Source organism: Platalea leucorodia (genome assembly GCF_965183815.1).
Source record: "Platalea leucorodia genome assembly, chromosome: 6".
Classification (NCBI taxonomy): domain Eukaryota; kingdom Metazoa; phylum Chordata; class Aves; order Pelecaniformes; family Threskiornithidae; genus Platalea; species Platalea leucorodia.
In genome coordinates, this window is record NC_138828.1 from 9,756,750 (window position 1) to 9,784,492 (window position 27,743).

General features: G+C 42.5%; 1 protein-coding gene across 11 annotated transcripts in view; it reads left to right on the forward strand.

Annotated features, from left to right (window-relative positions):
• Positions 1-27,402, forward strand: part of JADE1 (jade family PHD finger 1) — a 46,222-nt gene extending 18,820 nt beyond the window's left edge. For 7 of the 11 annotated variants that reach the window (XM_082315791.1, XM_082315786.1, XM_082315785.1 and 4 more), the window contains exons 3-11: positions 2,810-2,892; positions 6,396-6,553; positions 10,274-10,461; positions 13,793-14,004; positions 15,452-15,619; positions 16,218-16,334; positions 20,066-20,596; positions 22,896-23,013; positions 23,922-27,394. In XM_082315791.1, coding sequence (XP_082171917.1) covers positions 2,810-2,892; positions 6,396-6,553; positions 10,274-10,461; positions 13,793-14,004; positions 15,452-15,619; positions 16,218-16,334; positions 20,066-20,596; positions 22,896-23,013; positions 23,922-24,823 — 2,477 coding nt within the window. In that variant the 3' untranslated portion in view covers positions 24,824-27,394. Of the gene's footprint in view, positions 1-2,809; positions 2,893-6,395; positions 6,554-10,273; positions 10,462-13,792; positions 14,005-15,451; positions 15,620-16,217; positions 16,335-20,065; positions 20,597-21,802; positions 22,432-22,895; positions 23,014-23,921 lie in introns of those variants that run through there. The other 4 variants (XM_082315793.1, XM_082315795.1, XM_082315794.1 and 1 more) reach the window with 2 other exon arrangements.
• Positions 27,403-27,743: the final 341 nt, after the last annotated feature.

The following is a 27,743-nucleotide window of genomic DNA, read 5'->3' on the forward strand; positions in this document are numbered from 1 at the left end:
ACCAATTTTATGTGCGAGGAAACAGCTATTACAGAACTATGTAAGAAGCTGTTTCTTCCCTTATTCATTGTAGAAAGTTAGTTGGCATGGAAAAAATACTCATTATAATATATCCTGAGGAAGGCTGGCTGCGTTTGAGTTGTCCCTTATGCATGGAAATTTTACGTAGTGTGCTCTTGTATAGTGCTTTAAAAAGGTAATTTAAAATGAAGATTCTGTAGTTTTGGTGCCAAGAGTTGACCTTTCATGTTACATGGAATAGTTAATTAATCCAGTGGCCTGACCCTTGTGTACATGGACTGTCTCTAAAATAGAAGTACACATTTAACAGAGACTCTTTTGATGTGTAGCATCTGCAGATGACACAGTAAAGAAATGGAGATGGAAGATATGGTAGTGATTATTTTACTCCTCACCTTTGTAGCTTCTCTGTGGCATGAGGGAGACCTGGAAACCCATCTTTTAATACCCACATTAGAAAAAAAAGAAGCCCATATGCTTGCTTACTTGTCTTCGGTTTATGATAAGTTGTCACCAGAGCTCAATTAAAGCACACGGGTAAAGACCCAGAAGAACATCCTACTGCTGCTGCTCTCATTTTGCCAGACGCATGCATTACTTGGGAACAAGTATATTAAGCCTCCCGACTCAGCAGCTCTTCTCCCACAGAACCTTCAGAATCAAGCAACGCTTTGCCAATACAGCTTGTTGTTCTTAATTCCTTATCTTCTATGCAGGCTCCCTCCCCCAGGTCCAACAGTGTACAAAACAGATCCACAAATGAATTAGAAATTTCAAAGTGTCTGACTTGCTGGTGCAGTGGTCTAACTCGCTGAATACCTCGGTGGCAGATAGTTGGTCAGATGTTAATGTCTCGCCGATGGAAAATACCAAAACCCACGAGAACCAAATACTAATCTGTGTGGATATGTATGTGGTCTGTGACTTCTAATGTTAATATTTATATTGTTATATTGCAGGAAAAATATGTTTTTGTGTCATGAATTTTAGCTGTATATCTGACGCTTTTTGAGTGATTTCACTTATTCCCCTCTGCCTTTTTTTAGGTTGTGTTTGGGTGTGGGCTGGTAGGAGCCTCGAAAGAGTTTATACTGCTGCTTCTGTTTTTTCTTTAGTTTTCAAGAGAGTGGTAGTTAAATGATCTTGGGAGTCTGGCTTTCCGCACAGCTTTAATAAATGGCAGTTGGTAATTTTTTTCTTTTTTTTTTTTTTCTTTTTTTTTCCTTCACAGAAATAGAAAATTAAAATTGTCAAATAGAGGGGCTTAGGAAAAGTGCCCATGACTTCAAAAACCTTTCAAATCACCAGCTTTTGTATTAAAACACTAACATTTGAGTAAAATGATCTTTTCTGTATTCTTACCTCAGAAGATAAGATTTATAGCTGTTTGCTGCGTACCTTGCTTCAGTTTTAACCATTATACATGTTCTGTGTAATGTCTGTTATTCACTGCTGTGTTACAGAGTGGTTTTTATTGGGGCAGATTCCTTAACGTATTACTTACTGAAAAGAGAAGACAGAAGCGTAACTACAACATAACAAATTCTTCTGATGACTTGTTACTCAGTCATGTCTTTCCATTGAAAGTCTTGGACAGTCACTTCACGTTGAAAATTACTTTTGTTTTTAATAGAGAACTTATCCCATCCTGTGCAGTCTGTTTTTCACCAGTGCTTTCTGATCCCCAAGAGGCTTCTGCTGGATGATGTGAGGCAATGTTGCTCTTAGGGACTGTAGCCTTACAGTTTTTACTCCTAGCATCTATGTGTACAGGCAGTGAAGAAATGAGCAGTGTCGGAAGGCCTTTGCATTGGTTCTGTTTTATTCGTCTACGATTAATGCCCAGAGTTGCAAAATCTGTGTTCATCCTTCAGAGTTCAACATGTAGGTCCTAGCTTCCATATCATATGGACCTTATTACAAGTCCTTCATCTCTCCAACCCATAAGAATTTATTGGCTTTTTTTTCATTACTGTTGTGTAGTTGGCAGTGCAAAATACCTGCTCTACCTGTAAATCTTATTGAACTAAGATTAGTTGATTTGCACAGGTGTAATATACTGTGGTGTCAAAGCACTACCTTGTCAATGGAGTGTAGATTCTTTCTCTTTTTCCTTTTCTCCCGTTACAATATTTCTGAAAGCTGACAGAGACTCTGTCAAAAGGTTTCAAGGCAAAAAGGTATAATTTGTTTGGAATGTAATGAATAATTATGCAGACAAAAGTTGTACAACCACAGTGAGAGATTTGCTCAGCAGAAGAGACAACAGCTTGTTTTGTGGGCTCTCTTGTGTGTGCAAGGCAGTGTGCTTCATTTTGAAAAGGCTTGCTCTGGTAAAAGTTGGGTAACCAATACAGATATTTAGGACATCAATACATTAGCTTCAAAGAGTACATCTCAGGCTATCAGCAGACCTCCTGCTCAGTTATTAATCTGCAGAAAGTGGTTTATTGATGCTCGGGGGAAGCATGTTATGAGGTAGCTTTCTTCAAATGCTGGGTGGAAGGCCGATAAGTGCAGTGCAGCCAATACATGCGTGTATCAGTAGAAAATGATAAAGAAAACAAAACCAGAAGAGTGGTCACAGAAGTTTACGACTGAGTAACTTTTATTTTCTGGTTCATTTTGAAAGAGTCTTTTGGAGGTTTGTCATAGAAGCCTGACTATGGCTTGCCTTACTCCTACAGTCCCACTGAAGTCAATTGGTCATCTTGGGTGTATGGAGAGAGCAAAGGCTTTTATTGATAGGTGGCAGCAGTGTCTGCAAATGACCATTTCTGTATCCTAGGTCTGTCCACCTGGTCCCAGCATTCCAGATCTCGACATCGGAGAACTTCATGTTCCAGGCATGAAGATCGAAAACCTTCTGAGGTATGTAACAAATTACATCTATGAAATACAAAGCCGTATACATGCGCTGGTAATGGATCCATTTCTTCTGATTTACATTTTCTTTTCTTTTTGCTACATTTTAGCTGGCATCTGCCCCCCTCCCCCCCCCTTTTTTTTCTATTTGCCAGGAGATAAGGGAGTTCAGCTGTTGGCACAGGCACTGCCAGCACCAGATTCTATCTGTGAATTTTGTTATAGTCTGACACCCATTCAACATAGCTGTGGAGTCTGTCTTCTAGTATTTTAAGCATCAGGGTTTATTTGTAGCTTGATTTGTGAACAGTGAAAATTTACATTAGGTACATTTATTTCATAGTTGGTACTGGGTCTTGCTATGTGATCTTTGTTAAAGCGCTTGTCAAACTAGAAATCTGCTTTCTGACAGTTCTGTCTTGCATAGTGCTTTGAGGATATCCTATCAAGGGAGATAGAAATCTTGGAACTTTCCAGGATGGATCAACTGTTAGTAACACATAAATGCGATCCAGTTCTTTGGAAATATTCTTGCTCAATCTCCCTATCTTCAGGCAAATACTACACTGTGGACTTTGTAGAGGCTGCAAAGAAAGCATTAGCTTTGGGAGATGGAATTTCTTCATTTAACGTACTTGCCCAATACACGTATTTCTGATGCGTTAGTGAGTGCTTGATGTTGAGAAAAAACATGCTTTATTAATCTCCCCAGTGACAGTATACCTAAGTCCCAGAGAAGAGTTCTCACAAGAAGAATCCCATTCATTGGTCAGTGTGAACTACACCTAGTACTGGTGTTTTCCAGTCGTCTTTTTTGATTTTTGCCTGTTAAAGACTTTTTATTTTTTGGTGAATGTGGAGACCCCTGGTGAATTTATTCTTGCTGGTGAGAGGCTTGCTTCCCTTAGTTATCTTCTGTACATCCCTTAGAAGTAGCCCCTTAGACCCAGTTTAAAAACCACCTCATAAAAGGCTATCAAGAAATAATCTGAGATAATTATGAATCTTGCTGTTGCTTTTTGTGTGCTTCTGTTTTCTCCTCTCCCTTTCCTTGCATTTGTTGTCAGAATCTTTGCACTTTGCAGTTTTGTGCTGTTCTCTCTTGTTTTCTCAGCCTGGATGGACTTCTCATATACTTCCCTTTAGCTCTGTTTCACGGTCTTTTCCCCCTCTCCCTCCCTCCCTCCATTTGCATTGTCTCCGCTCGCCACAGCAGACTATTCTGATGATGTGTGCTGGCAGAAAAGTGACACTTGCTAAACTCCCGGGGTGAAATCCTGATCTCGTTGAAGTTGGTGGCAAAATTCCCATTGACTTCAGCGTGGCCAGGGTTTCACCCTTTAGCTTTGAAGTGTTCAGTGCTTCTGAGAGCCAGCACTTCTGTACGCTCTGCTTTGCTCCAGGCAGTCTGATTGCATCAGAAATTAGAGCAGAAAGAATGGTGTCACAGGGCCACTGGCCTGGGAAGGAGTTTCTTGGCTGCCAGGTGCTGCATTAGCTTTGCTTTTAAGGGAGTTTTGTGACAAATTTATGTGAGAGCCTGAGTTACTTTGGCTCTCAGATTGAGCAAGTTTTGCGTTCCATTTTGTATTTTTAGTCGCCTTTTCATTTGACATTTGATTGCTTTAATTCAAATCACTTCGAAGTGCAGAATCCCCTGGCCAGCTGTGCTTGTTTGTTTTGTGAGCCAGTTTACTTTGTGGCTTATTTTTCATTTCTTGATTGGAGCCTCACAGGGCTTGTAATTCGATTGTTTAAAACATTTCATTATCTTTCATTACCTGCATTCACCCTTTCCTTCATATGGTAATATTATTCTTTATTTTTTAACGTTGGCAGTTTTTCTGAACATGTCAAGACAAGTGTTAAGAAAAATGTCATGATTTTATGCTATTTTTGTGACAAAACCAGAGTGGAAGCGGAAACATACTGAGACAGAAGTGGGATAGTATGTGTGTGTTGGGAGGGAGGAGAGGTTTCAAGATGTGCAGTGTGGTAAGGCAAATCACACTTTGAAATATTCTCAGAAGTATAATTAACCATCAGGTTCACTGTTTCCCTAAAATACTTTCCAAAAATCGTAGGGAATCTATTGAGATTTCAGGTGTGTGAATAGCGTACGACAGAAATTGCTGTCCCAGGGAGGCCTGCCTAATTAGCGCTCTGTGCAGATCTGGCTCTTCCTCAGCCATATGCAATAGTTGGCTGGAGCTAACGTAAAACAGCCAGCGTCGCCATTGGTTTGGGACTGGGTAGGAGACTGGGAGGTTGTGTCGCTTTGCCCCCTTAGCAGCCCCGTAAGAGTATCTAGGAGCACTGCCCTGATCATCTGTCTTTTCCTTTGTAACCCCGCAATGTGGGGCTGGGTGGATGTTGAGCCTGTCTACCACAAACTGAGAAGTCTGCAGAAGAACTTTCCTTAAGACGTTAGCTACCTTTTTCTTGACCTGGTGGGGCTTATTTTCTGTCACCTGGTTGCTTTTTAACCCTTTCCTTTGAACATGGCATTGAGTAGTTAAAAATTGGTGGTTGTGGAGGTGAGGAGTGCCGAGTGCAGTTGCTGGAGTCTACAGCAGCCTTGCCTTACAGGGTGGGGAGAGCTGGAATACGTGTAAACAAGTGCAGGCTTGTAGTTCTGATGCCTGTGCTAGCACCCTTTGCTTTCTGCAATGCTGACAGGCAGTGGCAAACCCGGCCAAAGCTGCCACAGCAATACCACAGCATGCCCGCTACGAGAGCGAATCCCTTTTTATTCATTCTACGGCTTGTTGAAGGCAGCATCGCTGCTTATTTATTGTTTATGGCTGCTAACCCCGAAGTTGCCAAACATCCTGCTCATTTTAGAGGTGGATGCCTTTGCAAAGGCAAAGTAAAATTACAGCTATGATGCAGAGGTGTCTGTAGCTGATTGAATAACAAGCACCTGTGCTGAACATGGAACTGCCACCAGAATTCCAGTTTGGGTCTTATTTTATTTGAGCTTTTGGATTATTATTTTAAATACTTGCACAAAGAGTCATCTCCTTAGAATTTCCTCTTGCGGCTGGTCATGGTAGAGTCACGCCTTGATTTCTACCACAGGGAATTTCTAGAATGCCTTTGGATTAGTCAGAGCTCCAATAATCAAAAAAAAACCCAAAATCTTGGAGCAAAAATGAGTCTTCCTTGTGCTGCTGTTTTAGGACGCAAAGCTCCTGCAGCTTTTATTGCAGCCAAAACGGAGGTAGAAGTGAGTGACACCTTTTAGCATCATGTCTCCAGTGCAGGGGGAGTGCCAGGACTTGTAGTGGAGTTAGCTGGAAGTCATTCTATCAGTATTTGCACCTTCAGCCACCCCTTTCCCTGCGATGAAGCTAAACTTCTGTCCTGCAGTGGGCTGGGTTAGTTCACTGTTGATACAGTGACCTTGTTACACTGTGCTCCATGGTTACCCTGAAGCTGTGAATCATAGAGTGTAAATATCAAATGTCGGTGTCTCTATTTTTCTCTCTTGGTCACTCTCTTTGCAGGTGTTCAGAACGGACCTGATCACTGCCATGAAGTTACATGACTCCTTCCAGCTGAACCCTGATGAATACTATGTGCTGGCAGACCCCTGGAGGCAGGAGTGGGAAAAGGGAGTTCAGGTGCCAGTTAGCCCAGGGACCATCCCAGAACCAGTAGCCAGGTATAGTTTGGAGGAATGTAAACAAATACACGTACGTTTTTGCTAGCAGCTTATGTCTACGTTGCCTTGGCTTCTTGAGCTTTATTCCACAGTGTCTAGCTAGAAAGGTCTTGGTTCTCAGAGACGAAGAGCCACCTGCCTCAACTTTTTGAATGGTCGGAGAGGTCAAGAGTCAGGCCTGTTCTGCCTGGGTGTTGAAATATGAATGTCAGAGAATCATTTTTGGCATTACGTTAGGATGGAGTGTGGTGACAGAACCTTAAAAATAGCTTCTATTTTCAAGCCCAGACTTGACCTCACTCAGCATTGCTGGGAGAGCCCTTGTCTGATGCTTCTTGTGCTTAGTTCCAAGCCATAGGTTCCTTTCAAGGAACAGTTAGACAAGCCAGATTTAAGGGCTAGAGAAAATACAGCATTTGTGTTGGTTTCACGTTATTTTTTTGGTTGTTTCATTTACTAACTTAGGAAATTGTTTGTTGTACAACATTCAGCTGTTTTAAGAACCATCCAGATGTGCATGTAACTAAATACATTAATGTGAAATTTTCTAGCTCTTATCCAAGAAACCCTTATTTTCCTTACCTTTTTTGTTACACTTAGAGGTTGTTTTCTGTTTCAAATTAAGCAGTACAGTTGTAAGGGCAGGAGCGTGCTGCAGCCCATCTGTTTTATGCTTAGTTGGGATTGGAGTTGGAGAAAGTGAGAAGAACAAGGATTATTGCCATTTAATCATAGATCTCTGAGTAAGTCCAGGCTGGCCCATAAGGCGTTGCCAAATGACCCGCCAGCGCTGGTGAGGCCAGAGCAGCCAGTCTCTGACTCTGGGTGACACTACACTGCTTCTGTTAGGTCTGCATCTGCCAGCTTTAACCTTGGAGTAGGGGGACTACAGGAATGTTTGTTAGCGCTTTTTGTGTTCTGTGCAGCAACCTGCAGACCGCTGCACAGCAGCACTAGGTCTGTATAATGGGGAACTTAGCCGCACAGCAGGTAAACCCTTTCCTTCCTTCTCCTTCTGAAGGATTGGACCTGGAGCTCTGAGGAGAACTCGGCATTTTCCTCTCTGCTGTGCAGTTTAGAACATGGGAGCATACCGTTTCCCTGCAGTGCTGGTCGCCTGCTCCACGCTGACCTCACCCAGTCCCTGCATGAATGCACACCCAGTGTACATGTGTGCTCACGCTGTCTTCTCCTCACTGCTTTCTCTTTCAAGCATCTCCCAAGGCTGCAGGAGGGCCAGGAGACCTGTGGACTTTAGCAGAGGGAGATCTTCCAGGGGATTCCCAACCCGTATCTTTCAGGGAGGTGGTTGGGTGGCTGTATGAGATCCAGGTACTCACTTAGGAGAGAGCTTTTCTCTGCCAATGGGCAACAGAGATGTTGCTCTAAATTTAAGATATCTCCTGTAATAGGGAAAGAAGGCACCTGCAGTTGTAGGTATCAGCACAGGAGGCACCACTCTTTTTTAGTTGCTGAGCTGTCTTGTATGGTCCTACTGATGAGTACCTGCGGGTCAGAGTGGCCCTCTGATGCTTGATTATCATCCTGTTTGCAACGTCACAGAACCCTTGGAGAGCCCTGCTGTGGTGGTGCTGGAGTGCTGGAACTCTTCTGTGCCTAACTTTGGGACGGGAGGGAGACGTTCTGTAAATTGAATCAGCCGTAGTCAAATAGTAGCTGGTGTAGGACAGCAGTAAAATACAGTACGGATAGCTGATGGTAGTGAGGTACATAGTAGAGAATAAAAGGTTTTGACCTTGTAGCGACTGGTCAGGGCAGCAAGAGCAGGTTCAGAGGGGTGGGGAAAGGAGCGAGTCTGTGTGGTGATTCAGTGTAAGCATGCGGTCAGATGGACAATTCAGTTGAATGTGTTTTTTGGTATGTAGTAAGTGTTGCTATTTCTTACTTCTTTCTATCACAGAAATAAAGAGATGAAGGTGGTTTGTTTCGAAGCCAAACTACCTGTGCTTGTTTATTCTGTGCCACTACAGTGGTATTTAGACAGCACGTGCAGGGTGCTGCCCAGAGGTTATGATTTCCACATGGAGAGGTACTCAGGAAGGAATTTATGGTACAGAAGATTTGGAGAGCAGTGCCCAGTTTAAAGGAAATTCTCTGTGAGACGTAGTAGTCTGTGATATTTTAATACTGTGCAGTATGACCAGGAGCAGTTTGGGCAGTGCAGTTAGGCTGGCAAGGTCATTCGGATTCGTATTCTTCCACAGTCCCCTTCGGCACCTCAGAAACCCCAAATTTAGCGTTCGGTTCTTGCCCACTATTTCTTGGATTGTTATCTGAAGTACACTAGATAAGGGGAAGATTTAGGGCTGTGCAGGAGGCTGAAATAGGTAGAGGATTTACTGAGACCTATGTGTGCGGATACAGTAGCAGCAGATCAGGGCCTTCTGATAGGAGGAGTTAACTCGTTGGACCTCAGATGGGGGCAAAATAGGGTGGAGGATGTCCTGCTTGTTGTGGAGCTTAGGCTGTTCCCAGCAGAAAGTTGTGTCTACACGGAGTGGTGCTATCTCCTCCCTTGTAGCACTAAAGCACCAAAAAATCATCAACGCTGGTGCTGCCGGAGCCAGTCATTTGGCAGTGTGCCATGTCGCTCCTGGAGGTACCAGCATTACATCGTGAAGTGGGTTTCATCCAAACTGAATCTCAGTGTGTGCAGTTAACTAAGACAAGGTGCAATGTCCTCTGCTGAGAGAACTGCGCTGCAGGTGGACTGACAGAGTCATCTTGCTGTTTGGAGGCAAGTCACCAGCTTGCTGGTAGAATGACTGCTGTCCTTTGTGAATCAGGCGGTTTTGCCCCCAGCTCCTGGCTTTGCAAAGTTGCGGCGTTGCAGGAATCCGACTTAGAACAGGTTACGTGCTGTAGGTACTTTACCGTTTCCTGAATCAATGCCTGTGGTCGAACAAAATTTCAGTTGGCTTGCAGCTAAAATACACTTTTGTTGTTGGTTGTTGGCCAGCTGGAGCCTCCAAAACCTGAGAGAAGGTAGTTTCAGCAGCGGCTGATTAATATTTGTGCTTGGCCCAGCATGACATTAGTGATTGTCAAAGAGGAAATGCAGACCCAGGATGCCAGAGCTTGGATCTGCTTGGGTAAGTGAAGGTGAAGCTACTGCAAATTACTGATTCTCTGTGGAAAGGTCTTCTGAATTTCACAAAGATGGCAATTCCATAGCTACACACACTCCAAAAAAAAAAATACAGAAGAAACATACTGTAAGAAAGAAAACTTCAAATGTAGCAGGAAATAGTACTTTTTTCCTTGAATTTTCTTGATCTTGGTATTGTAGTTAAACAGATGGATTTAAAAAAAGTCTTACAACGGAGTTTAACATCTGTGTATATGGCAGCCATCACTACATAAATACAGTGCTCCTACTCTAGCTTTAAATAAGTGTGAATTTCAGGTAAGAGTAAGCACAGCTCTATCCTCTAATCTTCTTATTTTATTTAGAATTCTGGTAAAGAATTGGGTTTCTAGACAACTCCAATTAATTTCTTATAATACCGCCAATCCGTTATGAAAGAGCCCTGTACTGTCTTCTCTTCCCATCTCGGTGGTGCAAGATGATTGCTTAGATGGTCAGATGATTGCTGATGATTGTTAGTCGCTTAGAATGAGGCATTTTGAATTCTCTAGAAACAAGTCTCTCAGCAGCCTAGCGTACCTGACTGACATCTGCTTGTCTGTTTGTCTTAGGGTTGTGTCTGAGATGAAAGCTGTCACCTTCACGCGTCCCAGGAAATATATTGTTTCGTCAGGCTCGGAGCCTCCAGAGCTGGGCTACGTTGACATTCGAACCTTAGCAGACAGCGTGTGTCGCTACGATCTCAATGATGTGGACGTAGCATGGTTGCAGCTGGCCAATGAAGAATTCAAAGAAATGGGTGAGCAATGAGTGCTTGTGTTTTTGTTGCCTTTTTTTTTTTTTTAAAGCTGGCAGACTTAAGAATAAGAATAAGAATAAGAAGGGCAGCAGTGGGAAGAGATGATAGAGGTATGAAGAGATAGTAATCATATGAGTTGGGGTAGCCATGGCAAACCAGACCTGATGTGATTAAGCCCTAAGATATATGCTTTCATAACTGCTGAGTTGTATCTGCTTAGATAGGTCAGAATCTGGCCACGTGTTTTTTTTTTTTTTCTCTGCTTCTCTCCATTTCATAAGGGGATTCTCACAAAGTTCCCATTTTGCCATCGAGGTACTTGAAGAGAACATCAGATAGACCATTCAGGTAGTTTTTCCAGTTAGCCCTTTTTACTTATTTATTTATTTTTCTGTGTGTCACATATCCGTATCATCTTTTTAGCTAGTGGTGTTCAGTGCGAAGAAGGTAGACAAGGAGTCTTGGGAAGTTTAGAGAACCTACGCCAGCTGCCCAGGGAATGAGACAGTAAGGAATTCCCACAGTGATTTATTGGAGGAACTTCCTAAACCTTGCTGTGACGGTGTGCTCCAGTTCCAAAGCAGGAAGAGGAGCTGTCAAAGGGGAGCAACTGTTCCCTTTTCTACAGGACGGCTTGTGCGTGGGAAGGGGTGGGGGAGCAGAGCAAGGAGAGGAACGTTTCTTTGGTAAGGTGTGTGCTTCAGGAGAGGATTTCAGTGGAATTGAAGAGGATGTAAGTCAGCACAGAACTTTTATCACATTGTTTAGATAAGGGAAAAGACGCTGTGCCAGATGGAAAAGGTTTGGACGTGTTGGTGAACCCTGTTCATTTTCGTTTTAGCGTTGTGGCAGTTCTCTGCTTTGAGTTACAGTTTAGTCATACGGGTTTTACCTGGCTGTAGCCCATACGTGGCATGGCTCAAGACCTGGTAAACCACAAACTGACCATTTATAACTGTTTAAAAGTTTCTCCGTTTCAAACCCAGCCTTGACCTGGTCTCTTACCCACGCCTTTTTTCCAGATCTCAAGTCAGGCCTGCTCAGGTTTAGTGTTTGGGCTTAGATGATTTCAAAATAGTTCATGATTCAAGAGTTTAGGTTACCTTTCCTGTTATCGTCAGGAAAACAGCAGCAGCAAGTCCCCTGAGCTTTCTTCAAAGAAAAATTAAAAATACTTTTTATGATTTGTAATTGATATCAGTCTGTCCAATGTAGGTAATCGCCTCAGTCTGTCTGTCTTGTGCCAAAACCAGAGGAGGGGTACCACAGTGTTATGCTGGGGCGTGAATGGCATTAGTGATAAAGTGCACAAGAGGGGCTCTTCGTTGTGCAGATTTGTACCTGTGCATGAAGCCTTGTGGTAGCCATTCTGCTGCACCGACATATCCTTCAAAAGTACACGTTGCACGTGAAACACTGCACAGCTAGGATTTGACAGATCTGATCTTTGATGCTGTCTTTTGGCGTAGTTTTCTGTAGTTCATTTGCTCTGAATCTTTATCCACTCAGTTTTGCTGTATGCAGAGGGAAGGAAATGCTCCTGTCAGTAGCAGGCAGTACATTGTGGGTCTTGAAATAATGTGCCTGGGTGCTCCGGCAGACACTGCACTCTACAGATACTGTTAATGGGCATTTGGAAAGTGAAATATTTCCTCATCTGCAGTTGTAGCACTTCCTTTATGGTGTCCCTGCAGCTATGAATTCCCTGTGTTTTCTTTGATACCTGTTGGAGTGCTTCAGGTACTGCAAACGTATATTCTGTCTTTAAAAGAATGAATGTAAACATTTGAACTGAAGCCGCAGTCCCTTGATTCCCTTTTTTTAACCCTTATAAATGCACAGTCAATGACATTTCTCTAAGGGTTTTTTAGAAAGTGCTAGCAATCGTGAGGTTAGAATTTAGTTGCAAACTGGTCTAAACCCTGCCATCACCTGCTTTGCTGGTGCAGTATTTCTGGGCTGCAGGGCAAAGTTCGCTCTCTTTCATCAGCAGGATTTTGGATGTTCCCTCTTGCTACCTTTCAGCTGCTCAGTTTGGGTAGTGTGGGATGCATTGATCTCTGCTGCAAGGGTTTACCTGCCAGTAAGGGAAGCTGCAAGTACTTTTGTAGTGTTTGTCTTCTGATCTGGGGGAGCTAGAGAGGTTTTTTTCTTCTTTGTTTTGTGGAATTTGTGGCTCAGTTATTCACAGGGAGAGCCAAAGGGGGATTTTCTTGTTAAAACACCCATTGTGAGGTTGCCATCTTCTGTATGTCACGGTAAACCTCAGGTATTGGGAATTAGAACAAAAGCAGGATATCCTAAGCCTACACTTCACTGTAGTGATTTAAGTCTATGGAAATGCTTGTGCTAAACTGACTTTGCAAGAGGAAAATGATTGTTTGCAGTAGCGTAGCTTTCTTGGTTTCACAGGTGTTTGTGTGGCATGATTTTGTGGTAAAGGTTGGTGTAGTACCAACTTGGAACTATTACAGCCAGCTCATTGTCACCGCAAGTGAGAGATGGAAGCCAGAGGGGGAAGGAAGCACTGTGCTCTTCTTTGATTTTTTTCTTGCTGCTTCTATGATAGATATTTTTTTGGGTCTATAATAGTAATTTAATATAGTTAACAAATTTGAATTATAGAATACTATAACGTAATCAGCCTGTAGCTGTGGTATCATGAAAAATTTTCTGATGGATTCTGTTTGAAAAGACCAAATCCCATATTAGATGTTGCATTTATTTATTGTCCCAGATTTGATGTTGCATTGTGTTTTTCGCTTTTTAAAACAAACTAATTTATTGGTGCAGCAGGGTCTGATGGAGACCTCAGTTGGGGTTGCACCCTCTTGGGTTGGGACTTTTAAAAAAACAAGTTGTTTCTGTTGTTAGAAACTGCAAGTTTGCTACAAGTATCATAGCAGATTTTGTCATTGATTTCCTCCCTCTGCCCACATCACTTTCGGTTCAAAACACTCAAATCTTTCACCAAAGAGTCAACATCTGGGTTGCAACATTGAAACAAAAGCCGTAGACAGTGCTGTCCCAGAAGGAAAAATGAGAACAAGACCAGGAAGCCAAAATCAGTTTAGGAAAGTTTTTCTCAGGATTTTGAAAGATTGGTTTGGATACTCCACTTCTGTTAGTTTAATACAGTTCTAAGACTCCTTTGACTTTGTTTTTTTTTCAGTTTCCCTAGTTTATGCTGGAATAGGCATGATTGTCTAGGAATGACGTGTATGTGCGGGGGTCGGCCGTACCTACTCAGCTGTTAAAAAAGAAGCTGGAGTTGTGTGTGGTGGTGGTTATCACTTTTTCCTTTAAGTAAGTAACAATTCCTGTTTCCCAGGGATGCCTGAGCTGGACGAGTACACGATGGAAAGGGTCATAGAGGAGTTCGAACAACGATGCTATGATAACATGAATCATGCTATCGAGACGGAAGAAGGACTTGGGATCGAATATGATGAAGATGTTGTCTGTGACGTCTGCCAGTCTCCAGATGGAGAGGATGGCAACGAAATGGTGTTTTGTGACAAATGCAATATTTGTGTGCACCAGGTACGGCGGCCAGGGCACAGTGGGGGAGTGTAGGGGTGGGGACAGAAACTTTTCCAAACCAGTGAAGATAACAGGTTGGATTTTTTCCAGTGACAGACATTGATCTGTTAAGTTCTTGCAGAGTTCACCATGGAACGGTGGGATGAATTCAGAAATTACATAATTGAGGAGAATTGTGAGATGTAATTCTAGAAATGTCATGCTAAGAGGGTTAAAAGTGGTATTGTGTCTTTGTGGAGGAAGTTACAAGGTGAGGAATAGCCCCCACAAAACATACATCTGTGTATTTTATTCTCCCCTGGTCACTTCTCTTGCTATATTCTTTTCCTCTCTTTCTGCACACTTTGGGGGCTAACACAACTTTAGTATCAGCAACTTAGGCTCAGCAGAGAGGCAATCAGTAGGGACACAGGTAGGATTTATTATAGTCATTTTAATGTAATGGAGAACCTACTGACCTGAGCTGAGCTAATGAAGCACTATTATGTGCCACCTTTTTGTGGCAGTTAAGAAGTCCTCTTAGCATGAAATAACAGATACAATTTTAGCATATCTGTTTCCGTGGATACTTCTTACTGTGGTAGATGCCTTCCTATCAGCCTGTCCTTCTTTCCCAGCTTTAAGAAGTTTGCTTTGTCATTCAGTGTTCGGAAAACTGTGTTGTCCGATGAGCAAGAATGGCATTTTCTTGCGTGTGTTACTTAAATGCATTTGTACTAATGATAAAGAAATACGCCTATGACAGCTGTAAGGTACAAATGGCTATCTTGCAAGATACTCAGAGTAGAGCGGATGTTTTCAGACCTGTAGCAGTTCTCTGATCCTTAGTCTCTGATCACATCAGACCTGAAACTTAAGAGGGTTAAAATGGACAGTAATTTGGCCGGAGGTCTCCATAAAGATGCAGTCCTCTGAAAAAAGTGGTCTTAATTAGTCGCTGTTCTGCACTTTTCCCTCTGCATAAGAAGTAAACCCCAATGCTTTGGAATAACATCAAGTATTGCACAGCAGAGCTCTTGAATTTGTGGTTCTTGCCTTTTGGATTAGATACAGTCCAGTTCCTGTTACTTGTAGACTTTGTGATACTGAACTTCATCCTAGCTCACTGCTGGCAGGCTTATCTGTTGGGAGCCCCCTTGCTCTTTGGTCTGGCAAACACATTCTTTGTTTTCACAGCTGAAGTGGGCAGTGGTTTGCTGCATAACAGCTGGTCATGACTTCTGCTCCTTTCACTGAAAGATCTTTTTGGGGAACGAATGGGTAATGTGGTTGGCTAAGTTTATGAAAGCGTCCTGAGATCTTCCACAAGCTAATGGTTCTATAGTGTTAGAAATTCCATATGAACATTTTGAGAGTTGTGAGAGGCTATGCATAAACAGCTAGAAAGTAACAGAAATGCATGTTGTTTCCTTTTTTTCCTTTCCCTTTTCTGTAAATGGGAATACAGGCGTGTTACGGGATCCTGAAGGTGCCGGAAGGCAGCTGGCTGTGCAGGACGTGCGCGCTTGGCGTTCAGCCCAAGTGTTTGCTCTGTCCCAAGAAGGGTGGTGCCATGAAGCCGACCCGGAGCGGCACCAAGTGGGTCCACGTTAGCTGTGCTCTGTGGATTCCAGAGGTAGGTGCCAACCCTTTGGGAGCTCAGGCCTGCAGTGTCTCTGGGAGAGGAGAAATCTGTTTAAAACATTGCTCCAACCTAGTGTGTGTTGCTACACCAAGTGTAGCATATATATGGTACTTCTTAGGAAGACAGTATAAGAAATTTTCAATTATATGTAAAGTCTGGCAGGATGAAGCATCATCTGTAAAGAAAGTAATTACATTACGTTTGTCAACCAAAATTAGGCCTTTGCTGATGGCAAAGCTCATTTAACAAGCACACAAAGTACCGTTTTATTTTGTAAATGGAACATTAAAGGTGAATCAGGAAGGTTTGGATGTGACAGTGAGAATTCCTGTGGGTTCTCATAATCAAAATACTCATCCTGTATGATAATTTTAAATTGGAGGGCTTCACCTTGAAACTGTTTTGTTCATGCAGGGAGGAACTGATTTGTTAAAAAAGGAATTTTCATTTTTTTAGTTCCTTATAAACTGAGGAACTTGGAACATTTTGCACATGCACGCAAGGAATTTGATTTCTTTGATAAAATTGTTTCCCTTTTCAGTTAACAGTGCTGTAGTCACTCTGTTTTTTTTAACCTTTCCTCTCTTAGGTGAGCATTGGAAGCCCAGAAAAAATGGAGCCCATTACAAAGGTTTCTCACATTCCCAGCAGTAGATGGGCACTGGTGTGCAGCCTGTGTAATGAAAAAGTTGGAGCATCTATACAGGTAATTTCATCCCACAAATGTGTTTTGTTTTGTCAGCTTTTAATAGATACACAAAATCTGCATCCGCAGTAAACTGATTTCCTGTTTGTTACAATGGACTTAATTGCACACAAAGTGCTTTTGAATGTTTGTGTGCTCTTACTTTCTAGTAAAACCTTAATAATAATAGCCGGGTCATCCCATGAGACTTCCTAATTTGTAGATACGCTGATATGTTTATTAGTACACTGAAATAAAACTTAAATGTTGTTGAGTAGAGGAAAAAAAACCCTATATTTCTGTGATGCACCACATACAAAAATGAAGCTTGAATGCTGAAAGGTTCTGTGCTGAAATCTATCTGCTAGTCCCTGTTTAGTAGCTTCTAAGACAAGTTGGATACCTCGGTGGGAGTTGAGTATTTCCTGTAACAACCTGAACTTTTAAGGTGCTGGGCATGCCCAGCTCTCAGTGAAGTCAGTGGAAGCGAACACCTTCACTTTGATGATAAAGCTAGTCGTAGCTTTGAATTTCTAATTTTAGGTACTAAACATCGGACTGTTTTGGCTGTAACTATTTTTTCTGTAACTGTTTTATTGTTGGTCCAGCTTTTAAGTTGCTGAGGAGAATATCTGATCATTTAATATTAGGCTTTTTGAGCAGTAGGAAAGAAACAGATTGTTTGACTGGTCTGCTCTGAGCTTCAGGCAAGCCACAAGCTGAGGAAATGAGCCCCATTTCCTCCATTGGTTGTGGGTAGATTCTGGAGCTCTTGGTGTTTCTAAGGGGGGAGAAGCCTCCTGGGTGTGGGTTTCCCAGTTCCCGTTGCTGTAGCAGCAGTGCCACGTTACCGTTCTGACTTCTGGTACTCACTTGAGCTCAGGGGTGATCACTGCTCGAAACAGCAAGACAGGGCAGAATCAAAACAAATGTCGAGTCTTCATGGTTCCAAAAAGAATGATTTCCGGATGCAATAAATAATTGAACTATAAAGCCAGCAGTATAAAGCCATTTGTTTCATACCAACAACTCACATTCTTGGGCCAGTGCCAATTTGTCTCATTGCAGACTTCTGAAATTCACTGCAGTTTCAGTTGGATTTGGATTCAGCCTTTCTCACCATAGCCGGTGAATTGTTGCTGTTAAATAACTGAGCTGATCTGCACCGGAGCATTTCAGACTGGGAAGTGTGGTTTCACGTGCATATTTATATTGGGTTGTTAGCTGTAAAGCACTTGGAGATCCTTTGCAGTGCTTCACTCAGAAATGTAAAATAATAATTTTAAGAACAGTTTTAAAATCTAGAGAGATTGTGAAAACACATTACCAAGCCCCAGATTTTTGAAAGAGGAGATACTTGGTTTCCTGAGACACGGGACAAAGCTTTGATCTACCGTACTCGAGAACAAATGATGAGAGTAAGGACAGGTGACCCACTCGGGGCAGTGCTGTGGCTGTGTAGAAGATGACAATAAAAGGTAGCTTAGCATTGTGGTAATGTTCTTCAGCTTCAAAGTGCTTCTTATACTTCAGCAAAATGATCCTCAGAAAGCTCTCTGAGACAGAGGAAGATATTACTGTTTCAGAAGTCTGAATAAGTAGAGCTCTTTCTGTTTTGTGGCTAGCCTAATGTTACAGGATCCACGCTGGTAAGACCAGCATTAAGACACAGAGATTTCTGAAGTCCTACGCTTCTTTAAAATTAGGTTTTATCCGTTTCCTTTTTTCCTCTGCTCTGAGTCCTTTGATGAGGTTGCCAGAAAAAGTTGTAAAACAGCAATGCAACAGTAGTTCCAGTGAAACCTATCAGTCCGTTTCCATTTAAGGAATATATAAAACAGTAAATGTTAAGTAGAGAAAATAAATCTGTCCACAGCATATAAATTTGCAATCGTAATACCTCCTTGCAGAGCTGTGCCCTTCCTCTTGGCTGCTGTTAGGTAGTTGTTTTGTCCATTCTCCAGACCTGTTCTGAGGGGTAACTTACAGTAATTGAACACTTGAGTGTTTATGTATGTCAGTGTGCAGGGGAGAGGGGAGCGTCCTTCCGTATTTCTTCTCATACCACCTCTCCCCTTCTAGTGACAACACAGGATGACATGCAGGCACGATGGCTGCCACTTCAGACAGTTCTACATTTGAAATTATGGGGGAGAGACAAAAAATTACAGTTTTGCCTGGCATTTTACAGGAGTTGTGTAAATCTTGGTATCATTGAGGCTATCAGTGAGAAATATTTAGATTTGTGTTGTGAAATTTTATACAGCAGAGAAGAACATTATGCAAAGCCATGGCAATAGAAAGGAAGTAGCATTAACTGGATGAACAGAGAGAGAGAGATCCTCCAGAGATGTTAGGAGATGTGCACAGCAATTAAAAAAGCCGGCAGCTGGAAGTCTGCATCAGGCTGGGCAGAGAGCAGCTGCAGTAAGCTGGGAAAAACGAGGCCGCGTATTCTCCCAGGTTCAGCAGATTTCCTTCCCATGAGACAGGCTTTCCCCTCTTCTCCCAATAAAACATCAGCCGCACGAAGAGCTGATTATTCTCAATGATAGCAGCTTGGAAACCGTGGCTGAAGTACTCTTCTGCACTGTCTGGTGTTCCAGTTGGGCTGCTTTTGTCCCGTTTGTTAGTAAGAGAGAGGAAAGGGCAAAAGATGCCTTGGTTTTTTTTAATTCCTTTTATCTGTTGATTTTATTAAAGAATGTTCATTTGAAACTTGTGCAGCTTACACTCTGTTGTACCTTTATATGCCATCTGGCTGCTGAGTCAACCTGAGCAGGAAAACTCAGAGGAGAAAGATACTTGGCTTCTTTACAAAGTACTGTATAAACATGCTAGTGCAATGTGTTTCTCTTTAAGGTTAGATGACTTGCGTTTGCATAGTTTTGTTTCCTTCGCGTTAATAGCACTAATGTTCATTTCCACTTGAAATTCTTTTCGCTGGAGGCAGAGGTGTGAGTTGATACAAATGCATATGTATGCGTGTGTGTATGTACATACATATATATATATTTAAACCTTTCAGTTTGTGGCTGGCAATAGCAATGACAGCATTTTGCAAGAGAAAGTTACATATAATGGAAATGAAGTGCTAAATCAGCTGAACTAGTCCCCATCACTGCATGACAGTGGGGTTCACTGGGAGGGAAGAAAAAGGACAAAAAAATTGAATTTCCTGTTCTCCTCATTCCCCAGGTGAAATGAAGGCTGTAGTTAGTGAAGTAGTGATTGACAGTGATTTAATATTTGACATTATAAAATTGGGATAACAGGGAAAAAAAAAAAAAATCCCCCTTGGTTGAGGCCTTTCGGGTAGCATGGGTCTAGCTGCTGGGAAAGCCTTTTAATTAAAAGTACCAGACTGGCCTGGAGCCACCGAGATGTTTTTCCCTCTCTCTCACGCTGGCACAGTCAAAGGGGGAACGTTTTCCTTTGTGTACCATCGCCTTACGCGAGTGGCTCCGGTGACGGCAAGAACGCTCCTCTTGTGGATTTACTGGTTATTGAATAGCGTGATTGGGCTAGGGAGGGGTTAACCACTCCTGTCCCACTGGGCCACTTGATCGTTGCCTGGCCTGAAAGCACTAAATCGTAAACCTAATTAAAAGAGAGCAAGAAAGTACATGCAGCTTAGAAGCAGAGCGTGGTAGCAGGGTTGTTCTTCCAAAGCAGTCCTGGCTGCTTGAATAGTTTCAGGCAGTATGGCTTCTTAAATTTTTATTTGATTAATTTTAATTTAATTTCTGTAGTGTTCGGTGAAGAACTGCAGAACAGCCTTTCACGTCACCTGTGCATTTGACCGTGGCTTGGAGATGAAGACCATACTGGCAGAGAACGATGAGGTGAAATTTAAGTCATACTGTCCCAAGCACAGCTCCACCAAGAAAGCGGATGACGAGACTTTCAGTGAAAGCCCAGGTCAGGAGAACGGGAACGGGATTCAGGACAGCTCTCTTCCTGCCCACATGGACCCTTTCCACAGCATGGATCAAAACCAGGAGGAGGCCCACAGAGTCAGCCTCCGCAAGCAGAAGCTCCAGCAGCTGGAGGATGAGTTTTATACGTTTGTTGAGTCTTTGGAAGTGGCTAAAGCGCTGCGGCTGCCCGAGGAGCCGGTGGGATTCCTTTACCAGTACTGGAAGCTGAAGAGAAAAGCCAACTTCAATAAGCCTTTGATTACCCCAAAGAAGGATGAAGAGGACAATCTGGCTAAACGGGAACAGGACGTTCTGTTCAGAAGGTTGCAGCTCTTCACACACCTCCGGCAGGATCTAGAGCGGGTAAGCCACTGCACTGCCTGCGCTTGTGCGAGGTGCGCTGGCCTTCCTTAGCCGACTTCCCAAACTACGCTCTCGGTTACTGCCCTGGCAGGCCGGCACTCCATCCTGCGTCTTAACTCAAGGTTGTATTGTCAGGAAAGACCATTAACACTAGATTTCTACAGAGCACACCAATTACCCTTTTCAAATAGAGGGTTAGTTCACAGGGCCAGCAAGTCTTGGCTTGTAGTAGCCAGTCTCCTTATGACTGGATTGTTGTATTTCTGCTTATGCTTTTTTACTGATTAACTCTGATGGCTGTGGACTGTACTGCAACCCCCAGCCCGAGCCTTTTTAGCCTTTAAGGGCTCTCCCTGCTCCTGTCATCTGGTGCACAGGAAGGGAAAGATTATGAAACTTACCTTGATTTGCAGCAGATCTGTTTTTCATTGACACAGCGTAGTAGGGTGATGTTTCACTGGACTGTGCCGTAGGTTTGGAGGCACGTGACATCCCACTCAGTTACGTTTTGAATGTTTAAAGAACAGTTCAGTAGGATCAGTTTGGTGTTCTATCTTAAGTACATCTGATCCTGTAACGACCTGAATTCCTTCCTTTTTGGTTTTTTTTTGGTTTTTTTGGGGGGGAAATGGTGTTTAAGGTACATTAGAGCCAGAAAGCTTGTGTAGGCCAGGTACGGAACCCGGCTCAGGAGGTCCTGCCTCAGGCTCAGTAACCGCTGGGTGAACTAGGGCCTTTCTTCCAGAAAGTCTTTAAAGATCTAGCCTTTACATCAGGAGAGCAGGTGCTCATGCATCTACTGCACCCTTTGTAAAGGATCCTGATAGCTAATTACTCTTCTAATGAATCAGTGCAGTTTTTCTTTTGAAGTTTTTCTCTAGTTTTAACTTCCAGCCCATGACCCTTTTCTAGCTCGGTGTGATAGCTGCTACCTAGTCTCTTTTGTTTCTGCTCTGTGTGCTCAAGATTTCTTTTAATCTTCTCTTTGATCAGCTAAATAAGTTGAGTTTGTCACTGTGTTCTCTGGATCTTAAATTATTCTGTATATATATCCATTTTTAAGTGTCATGTCAAAACAGGATACATCATTCTAGTAATATTTTTAATATTTTACTACTCTGTTGTTCCCACTGATTGTACCTCCAAGAGAACTTGGATGGAAAAAAAAATAAAAAATGGGGCCTACATTTTTTTCTCTTCTTCAAGATAGTCGGGTGGCCTTGATTATGAATGACATTAGTGACAGCGTCATCCATCTGGAAACCGGTTTTGAAATCGTGTCATCCAGTTTACCTCATGAAACAGGTACTTCTGTGGACATGATGCATCTGCTCTGCAGCTTGGATCAGAGAAGGCAAAGAACAAAAGGCCAGGGACTGTATCAGAAGGGGTCCCAGGCTCGACAAATCCCTTCTAACTCAAATCCACAGAGTAATGACAGTTACTTGGAAGTGCTGGCTGTCCCAGGACTGGAAGCCTTAAATAGAGCAGGACCTTAGCAAAAACAGTCACACTGGTTAAAAGTCTCCTCCTTAATGGTTGTGAGATCAGGCTACAAGGTTGTAACCCCCAGGGCACCACGCTGTCTGCAGCCAGGCTGAACTGCGAGAGCAGCCTGGGAAACACCCACGTATACTTCTCGGCAATTCCCTCATCCGGGAAAGTAGTAACTTCTAAGCTCCAGGAGAGCGGTGGTGGTGAAACTTAGGCAGCTGTCTAGATGAGACAGTCACATTTCAAGGGCAGAAATGTAGTTTTCTTCTAAAAAAAACTGAGATAAATAAATAATCATTTCATTACTGTTCCCAGTCCCTGCTACCTCCATTATGCTATGGCATGAACAGACTGGCCTGCCTTTATTTTCACCAATCATACTGCACTGGCAGGGTCATCAGAAAGACTGGTACTGTTGAATAGCTCTCCACATTTTCATGCTATTAATTAAGTATAATTTTCTGTTGTGTCTCAAACAATAAGAAGGAAATGGTGCTAGGCTATTTAATACAGAGTATATTTAAGCATTTCCAGCATTTCTCTGGATTTCCTATATATATATATATAACATGAATGATTCAGGTGTTCATAGAAGTTACTTCTGTGCTGTGTCCCTCCCAAATCTGTCAACTAAATGGTATTTAAGACTCTTTTCTAAGAAGTGTGTTGAAGAAGGTTAAATTTAAATGCATTACTAACTTGTTTAAATGGTGTATAGTACTTAAACTGAATTAATGCAAAGCACAGATTGACAACATTCTAGAAACACAATACCTGTAAAACTCATCAACTTGATGTCTTCTAGGTGCGTAATCTCACTTACATGGTGACCCGAAGGGAAAAAATCAAGAGATCTGTTTGCAAAGTTCAAGAACAGATATTTAATATCTACGCAAAGCAGTTGGAACAAGAAAGAGTTTCAGGTATGCTTGAGGGTTATCTTTTTCACGGAAGACCACAGGCACAAGCATTGAAAGGTTTGGTTACAGGCTAATGACTAATTTTGAAGGACGAACAGGACCTCATTTATTCTCATTAAAATCTTGTGTAGTCCACCATGCATCAGCAGTTGGAGAAAAAAATGAGAATCTGTGCAGCTCTAATGGTGGGCACATTGCTATAGAAACTGGTGAGCCTGTGTTCTTATCCATGGGGCACCAAAGGGCTTGCTGCTTCAGGTCCTTTCTGCTCTGATCCTTTAATGGCTCCTTACGACAGAGAGACCATGACTTACATTCTAGTGCCATATGGTACCTAGTAAGTCTGGGTTTATTAGTGCCGCTGCATTAGTGTTTAGTATGTGCTTCTTTGCATCATAGATGGCAGCTGAAAGAAATGAATTTTAAAAAGGTAGCATTCTGGTTTTAAAACAACATGGGTTTTTCTGCCTAATCTCACTGATAGTAGTCTTTTCTGAGAAAGATTGATAACTTCAAAGTTATTGCATTAACTAGATTATCCTTAAAGTATTCAGTAACTAATAAACCGTATTTTAGACAGAATCAATGAGATCCACTTGCTGGTGGCTTTTCCCGCCCCTCTCTGAGTCGTCTCTCTGTCTTGGTGGCCATAGTAGTGCGAGGATTTGTTTGCTACGAGTGTCATTAGGTGCAGCACGGCTACAGGAAGGTAAACTCCGCCAGCAATATGTTGTGAAACCACGACGTAGCCACATAATGGTGACATAAGGGTGCTGGATAGGCAACCAGATACCCACTTACGTGGAAGAACACGCCAGGCATGAGGACCAGAGTTAAAATAGGTACATTCGAAAGCGGTATTTACCCAGACGTGGAATTGCTTGACTTTAACTTAATTTGTTTACATTTAGGCGTGCCTTCCTCATTCTCCTCAATGGAAAACACGGTGTTGTTCAATAGTCCATCTCTGGGCCCCAATGCCCCTAAGATCGAGGATCTGAAGTGGCATTCTGCGTTCTTCAGGAAACAAATGGGCACATCTCTAACCCACACCTTGAAAAAATCGCACAAGAGAGACAGAGTAAGAAACAGCTCTGGGAACGACAGCAAATCCATGCTGAGGCAGCCCAGCCAAAGGGAAGGCGGTGCAGCTCCAGGGAGCTTTTTAAATTTTGACAAGACCTTTGCAGAAACACGGATTGTATCAGCACAGCAGAAAAATGGCATAGTTATACCAGACCACAGGAAAAGAAGAGACAATCGTCCACAGTGTGAGGTGATCAAGGCAGAACTAAAGGAAAAGACTTCTAAACACAACCACAAACCACTGAGACCCACGGAACTCTCTCAGAGGCAATCGGAAAACAAAAGGGCTGTGAACCACTCCAGTGGTAGGTCAGCACCTGGCACGCGGAGGGATATAGTGCCTAAATGCAACGGGGGTCTTGTCAAAGTAAACTCTAATCAGACAGTAGTTAAAGTGCCTACGACGCCCACCAGCCCAGTGAAAAACTGGGGCGGATTCCGAATTCCAAAGAAGGGGGAGAGGCAGCAGCAGGGGGAGAGCCCGGAGGAGACCTGCCGCCAGAACTCCAGCTACCCCTACCTGGGCATGGGCAGAGTTTCACCGAAGGACAGGGCAAAAAGCAAGCTAAAGCCTGACAGTGAGAATGATGGGTACATCCCCGATGCTGAAATGAGCGACTCGGAGACTGAAGTGGCTGAAAAAAAGTGCAGGCAGCAGAGGCTCAGTCCGAACAGCACTATCAGCAGAAGGACGGACATTATTAGGAGAAGCATCCTGGCATCCTGACTGGACACAGGGACACGGTGTCAGCGCCGCGGTCAGTAGAGTCACTGCCTACAAGCCAACTCCACGTTATTTATTGGTGTGAGAGAGGAGAGTTCTTAGACATGGCTACAGACTGACAAAATTGATAACCCATTATTCCTGAGCTGTATAAACATGTTTACATGCACTTAAAGCTGTTTTTTTTTTTGCCCCGCCCCCGCGAAAAGTTTGAATCTCCTTTATTTGCAACTTTCCTGAGTAAGCAGAGAAATTACATCACTACTAAAATAGGATTTGTGACGAACACTAAAGTAACTCACAGACACCTTTTAGAAGGGGCTAGGGTGGGTAGGGGGAAGTAGGCTGCGTTCATCCCTTTTAGCTAAAAAGCACTGATAAAATGATACTCCCTTCCCCTGCCTTCTGGAAAAGCACAAGCTCTTAATTTAACTAGTGTGTACTGAATCGAAGATGGTTGCTTAACCATACTGCACTGCTGAAGCCCATTACAAATGGTCACTTTCCTTGGATGGTGGTAGGTCTGTCTTCCTCCGTTTGCAGAATGTTTTCTGTTGCATTCAGTTTGAGCATAGACGGCAGCTCAAACCCCTCCGTAAGCTCCAGAGTTTACATGTAAATAAATACACCTACGAGATGACCAGATTTCAGCATGACATTATACTGGAGAAGGAGGAAGGGACAGGTCAGGGCTGCAGCTGCCTTACAGTGCAACAGCTGAAAAAGACTCAGACCGAGCACGGAGGACACTCTGGAATGGCTCAGGTCTGAGAAAGGGGGCAGGCTTGTGGGCTACTGCACCCCGTGGAATAACCCGTCACCGTTTAGTCAGTCACCTGTCTCCGGGAGTACGATGACAATTCAAGACAAACATTTCCAAGGCACTAGTCAGTAGGATTTCCCAAAGCCCAGCACATATGCACTAATGGTACGTATTGGGAAAGCCAGGCTTATGACACTAAAGGGTTGCTTTAAAGTGGGCAAGAATATATATTTTTAAATAGAATAAAATGGAAAGGCAATAAATTGTGATTAGCTCTTTACAGTCAAATGAAGAAAAAATATTTCATTCTATTCTGGACTAGATTTGATGGAAGAGGGAACTCGTATTCTGATTGTGTACTTTTTTAATAATTGCAAATGGCAATAACTAGTAAGCTATGAGCAATAATATTAACAGATCATTAGGATACTGTTTTGTACCGAGTAGAGGGCACATATAACAGTGGAGTGTTAGGAGCCTGTAAATGTTGGAATTCTTCATAGATATAAGTCAGGGTAGGTACTGGTGAAGAAGTTTAAGCAGCAATGTGTTACAGAAAGACAGGCATAAAGAGCCCCCTTCTCCCCCTTCCCTACTCCTAGCCTGCTGTTACCACATCCACTCACTGTTTAATGTTAGACCCTTGCCTCTTGAGCAGGGAACATTTAAAACACAGTAGAAATCTGCCATAACTGAGTCTTCCAGAGGATTCAATCAAAACAAAGACAAAAAAAAAAAAAAAAAGGCTTATTAACACCCTGTCTTGCTATGCAAGTTACCACTTAATTAACTACTGCAACAGAATGCATCCCTATCATTTGTTTTAAAACTTTGAAGTCTTAACCTTTTGATACCTTTCGGGACGATGTTGAGGAAGGGGAATTTTGTGTAAGATGATAGCATACTTTTAAAATCCCATTGCTGGTCCCAAGAAGTTAGATTAACTTCATGACTTACAGAGGTGAAACTCAAAACAGGGCACTGGTGAATCTGAAATTACGTAGTCACTCTTGGGATGCGTTAAAAGAAAAAAGTGTGTATTTGATCAAACAACAACAGACAGACAAAAGGTAAATGCAGGTAGGTTCTACTTGACATACGGCACCGTTTTCCAGACAGGCGCTGTTACTTTCTGTAAGAAAGAAGCTCATGACCATATAGGGAATTGTTTGTCAAGCCATAGCTGGAATAATCTAAATTCTGATTCTAAGTAAACATTTAACCTCACACCAGTTTGGAAGAGGTACCTTGTTAATTTGCACTATTTTGAATGCTAACGTTGTGCAGACTTAATGCCTTATCTGTTTTGCTCCCCAACGTTTAGGTTAATAAGCTTTCTAATGTTTCAAGTTAAGCTGAACCAAAACCAAAAAAGCTGTAAGAAGACTGCAGTATGACCAGCTCTGTAGGTTAGTTCTGTCTCCCATGCTTAGCGCTCAGCAGAAGAGGTGTCGTAAGTACAGCAGTGACGATACAAACCCACCCCTGTATTTTATTGGGATAGAACCATTTGCTGAATTTCTGTTTTTAAGCATTACCTTTCCTCGTGCAGACTGACCAAGAGATCTTTGATTATGATTGGTGTATTCTGTCAACCTGTAGGCTAGTTGAACTTCTGTAAAGTTGCCTGGAATGCCGTTTGTTAGGTTTTAAACTCACACAGATTAAATGAAGGGTTATACGTGTTGTGTATAAATCTTAATTTCGGAAATTTGAGAAAATTGTCATTACATTTGTAAAACCTTGTACAGAAGATTTTTCACTATGTGCCTAGCTTTGGTGTCCATTCAGCTGAAATTAATTAAAAAAGGTGCATGAAGAGAAACAGATAGAAATAAAAAGTATATGTAGAGATGACTATTTTATATTACATGGCCCAATCCTGTATTTATTTTCTCCCTTTTTTGAAGTATTTATAAAGACCTAGTTGAAGACAGCTGTATTTTTTGTTAAAATATTCAGTAGAATTGTGCCTTTTTGTCTGTATGTGAATAAATGCTGTACATTTTTGCAGTATCCTCGCCAGCAGTGTTTTAGAATTTGCAGCAGTTATTCTGTTTGGCTTTTTACATAAACACTTCACTGCAATGATCTGAATAACTGGTTAAACCAAGCATTTAATCTGGATTATTACAGGTATCAAAATGCACACTGCAGTTG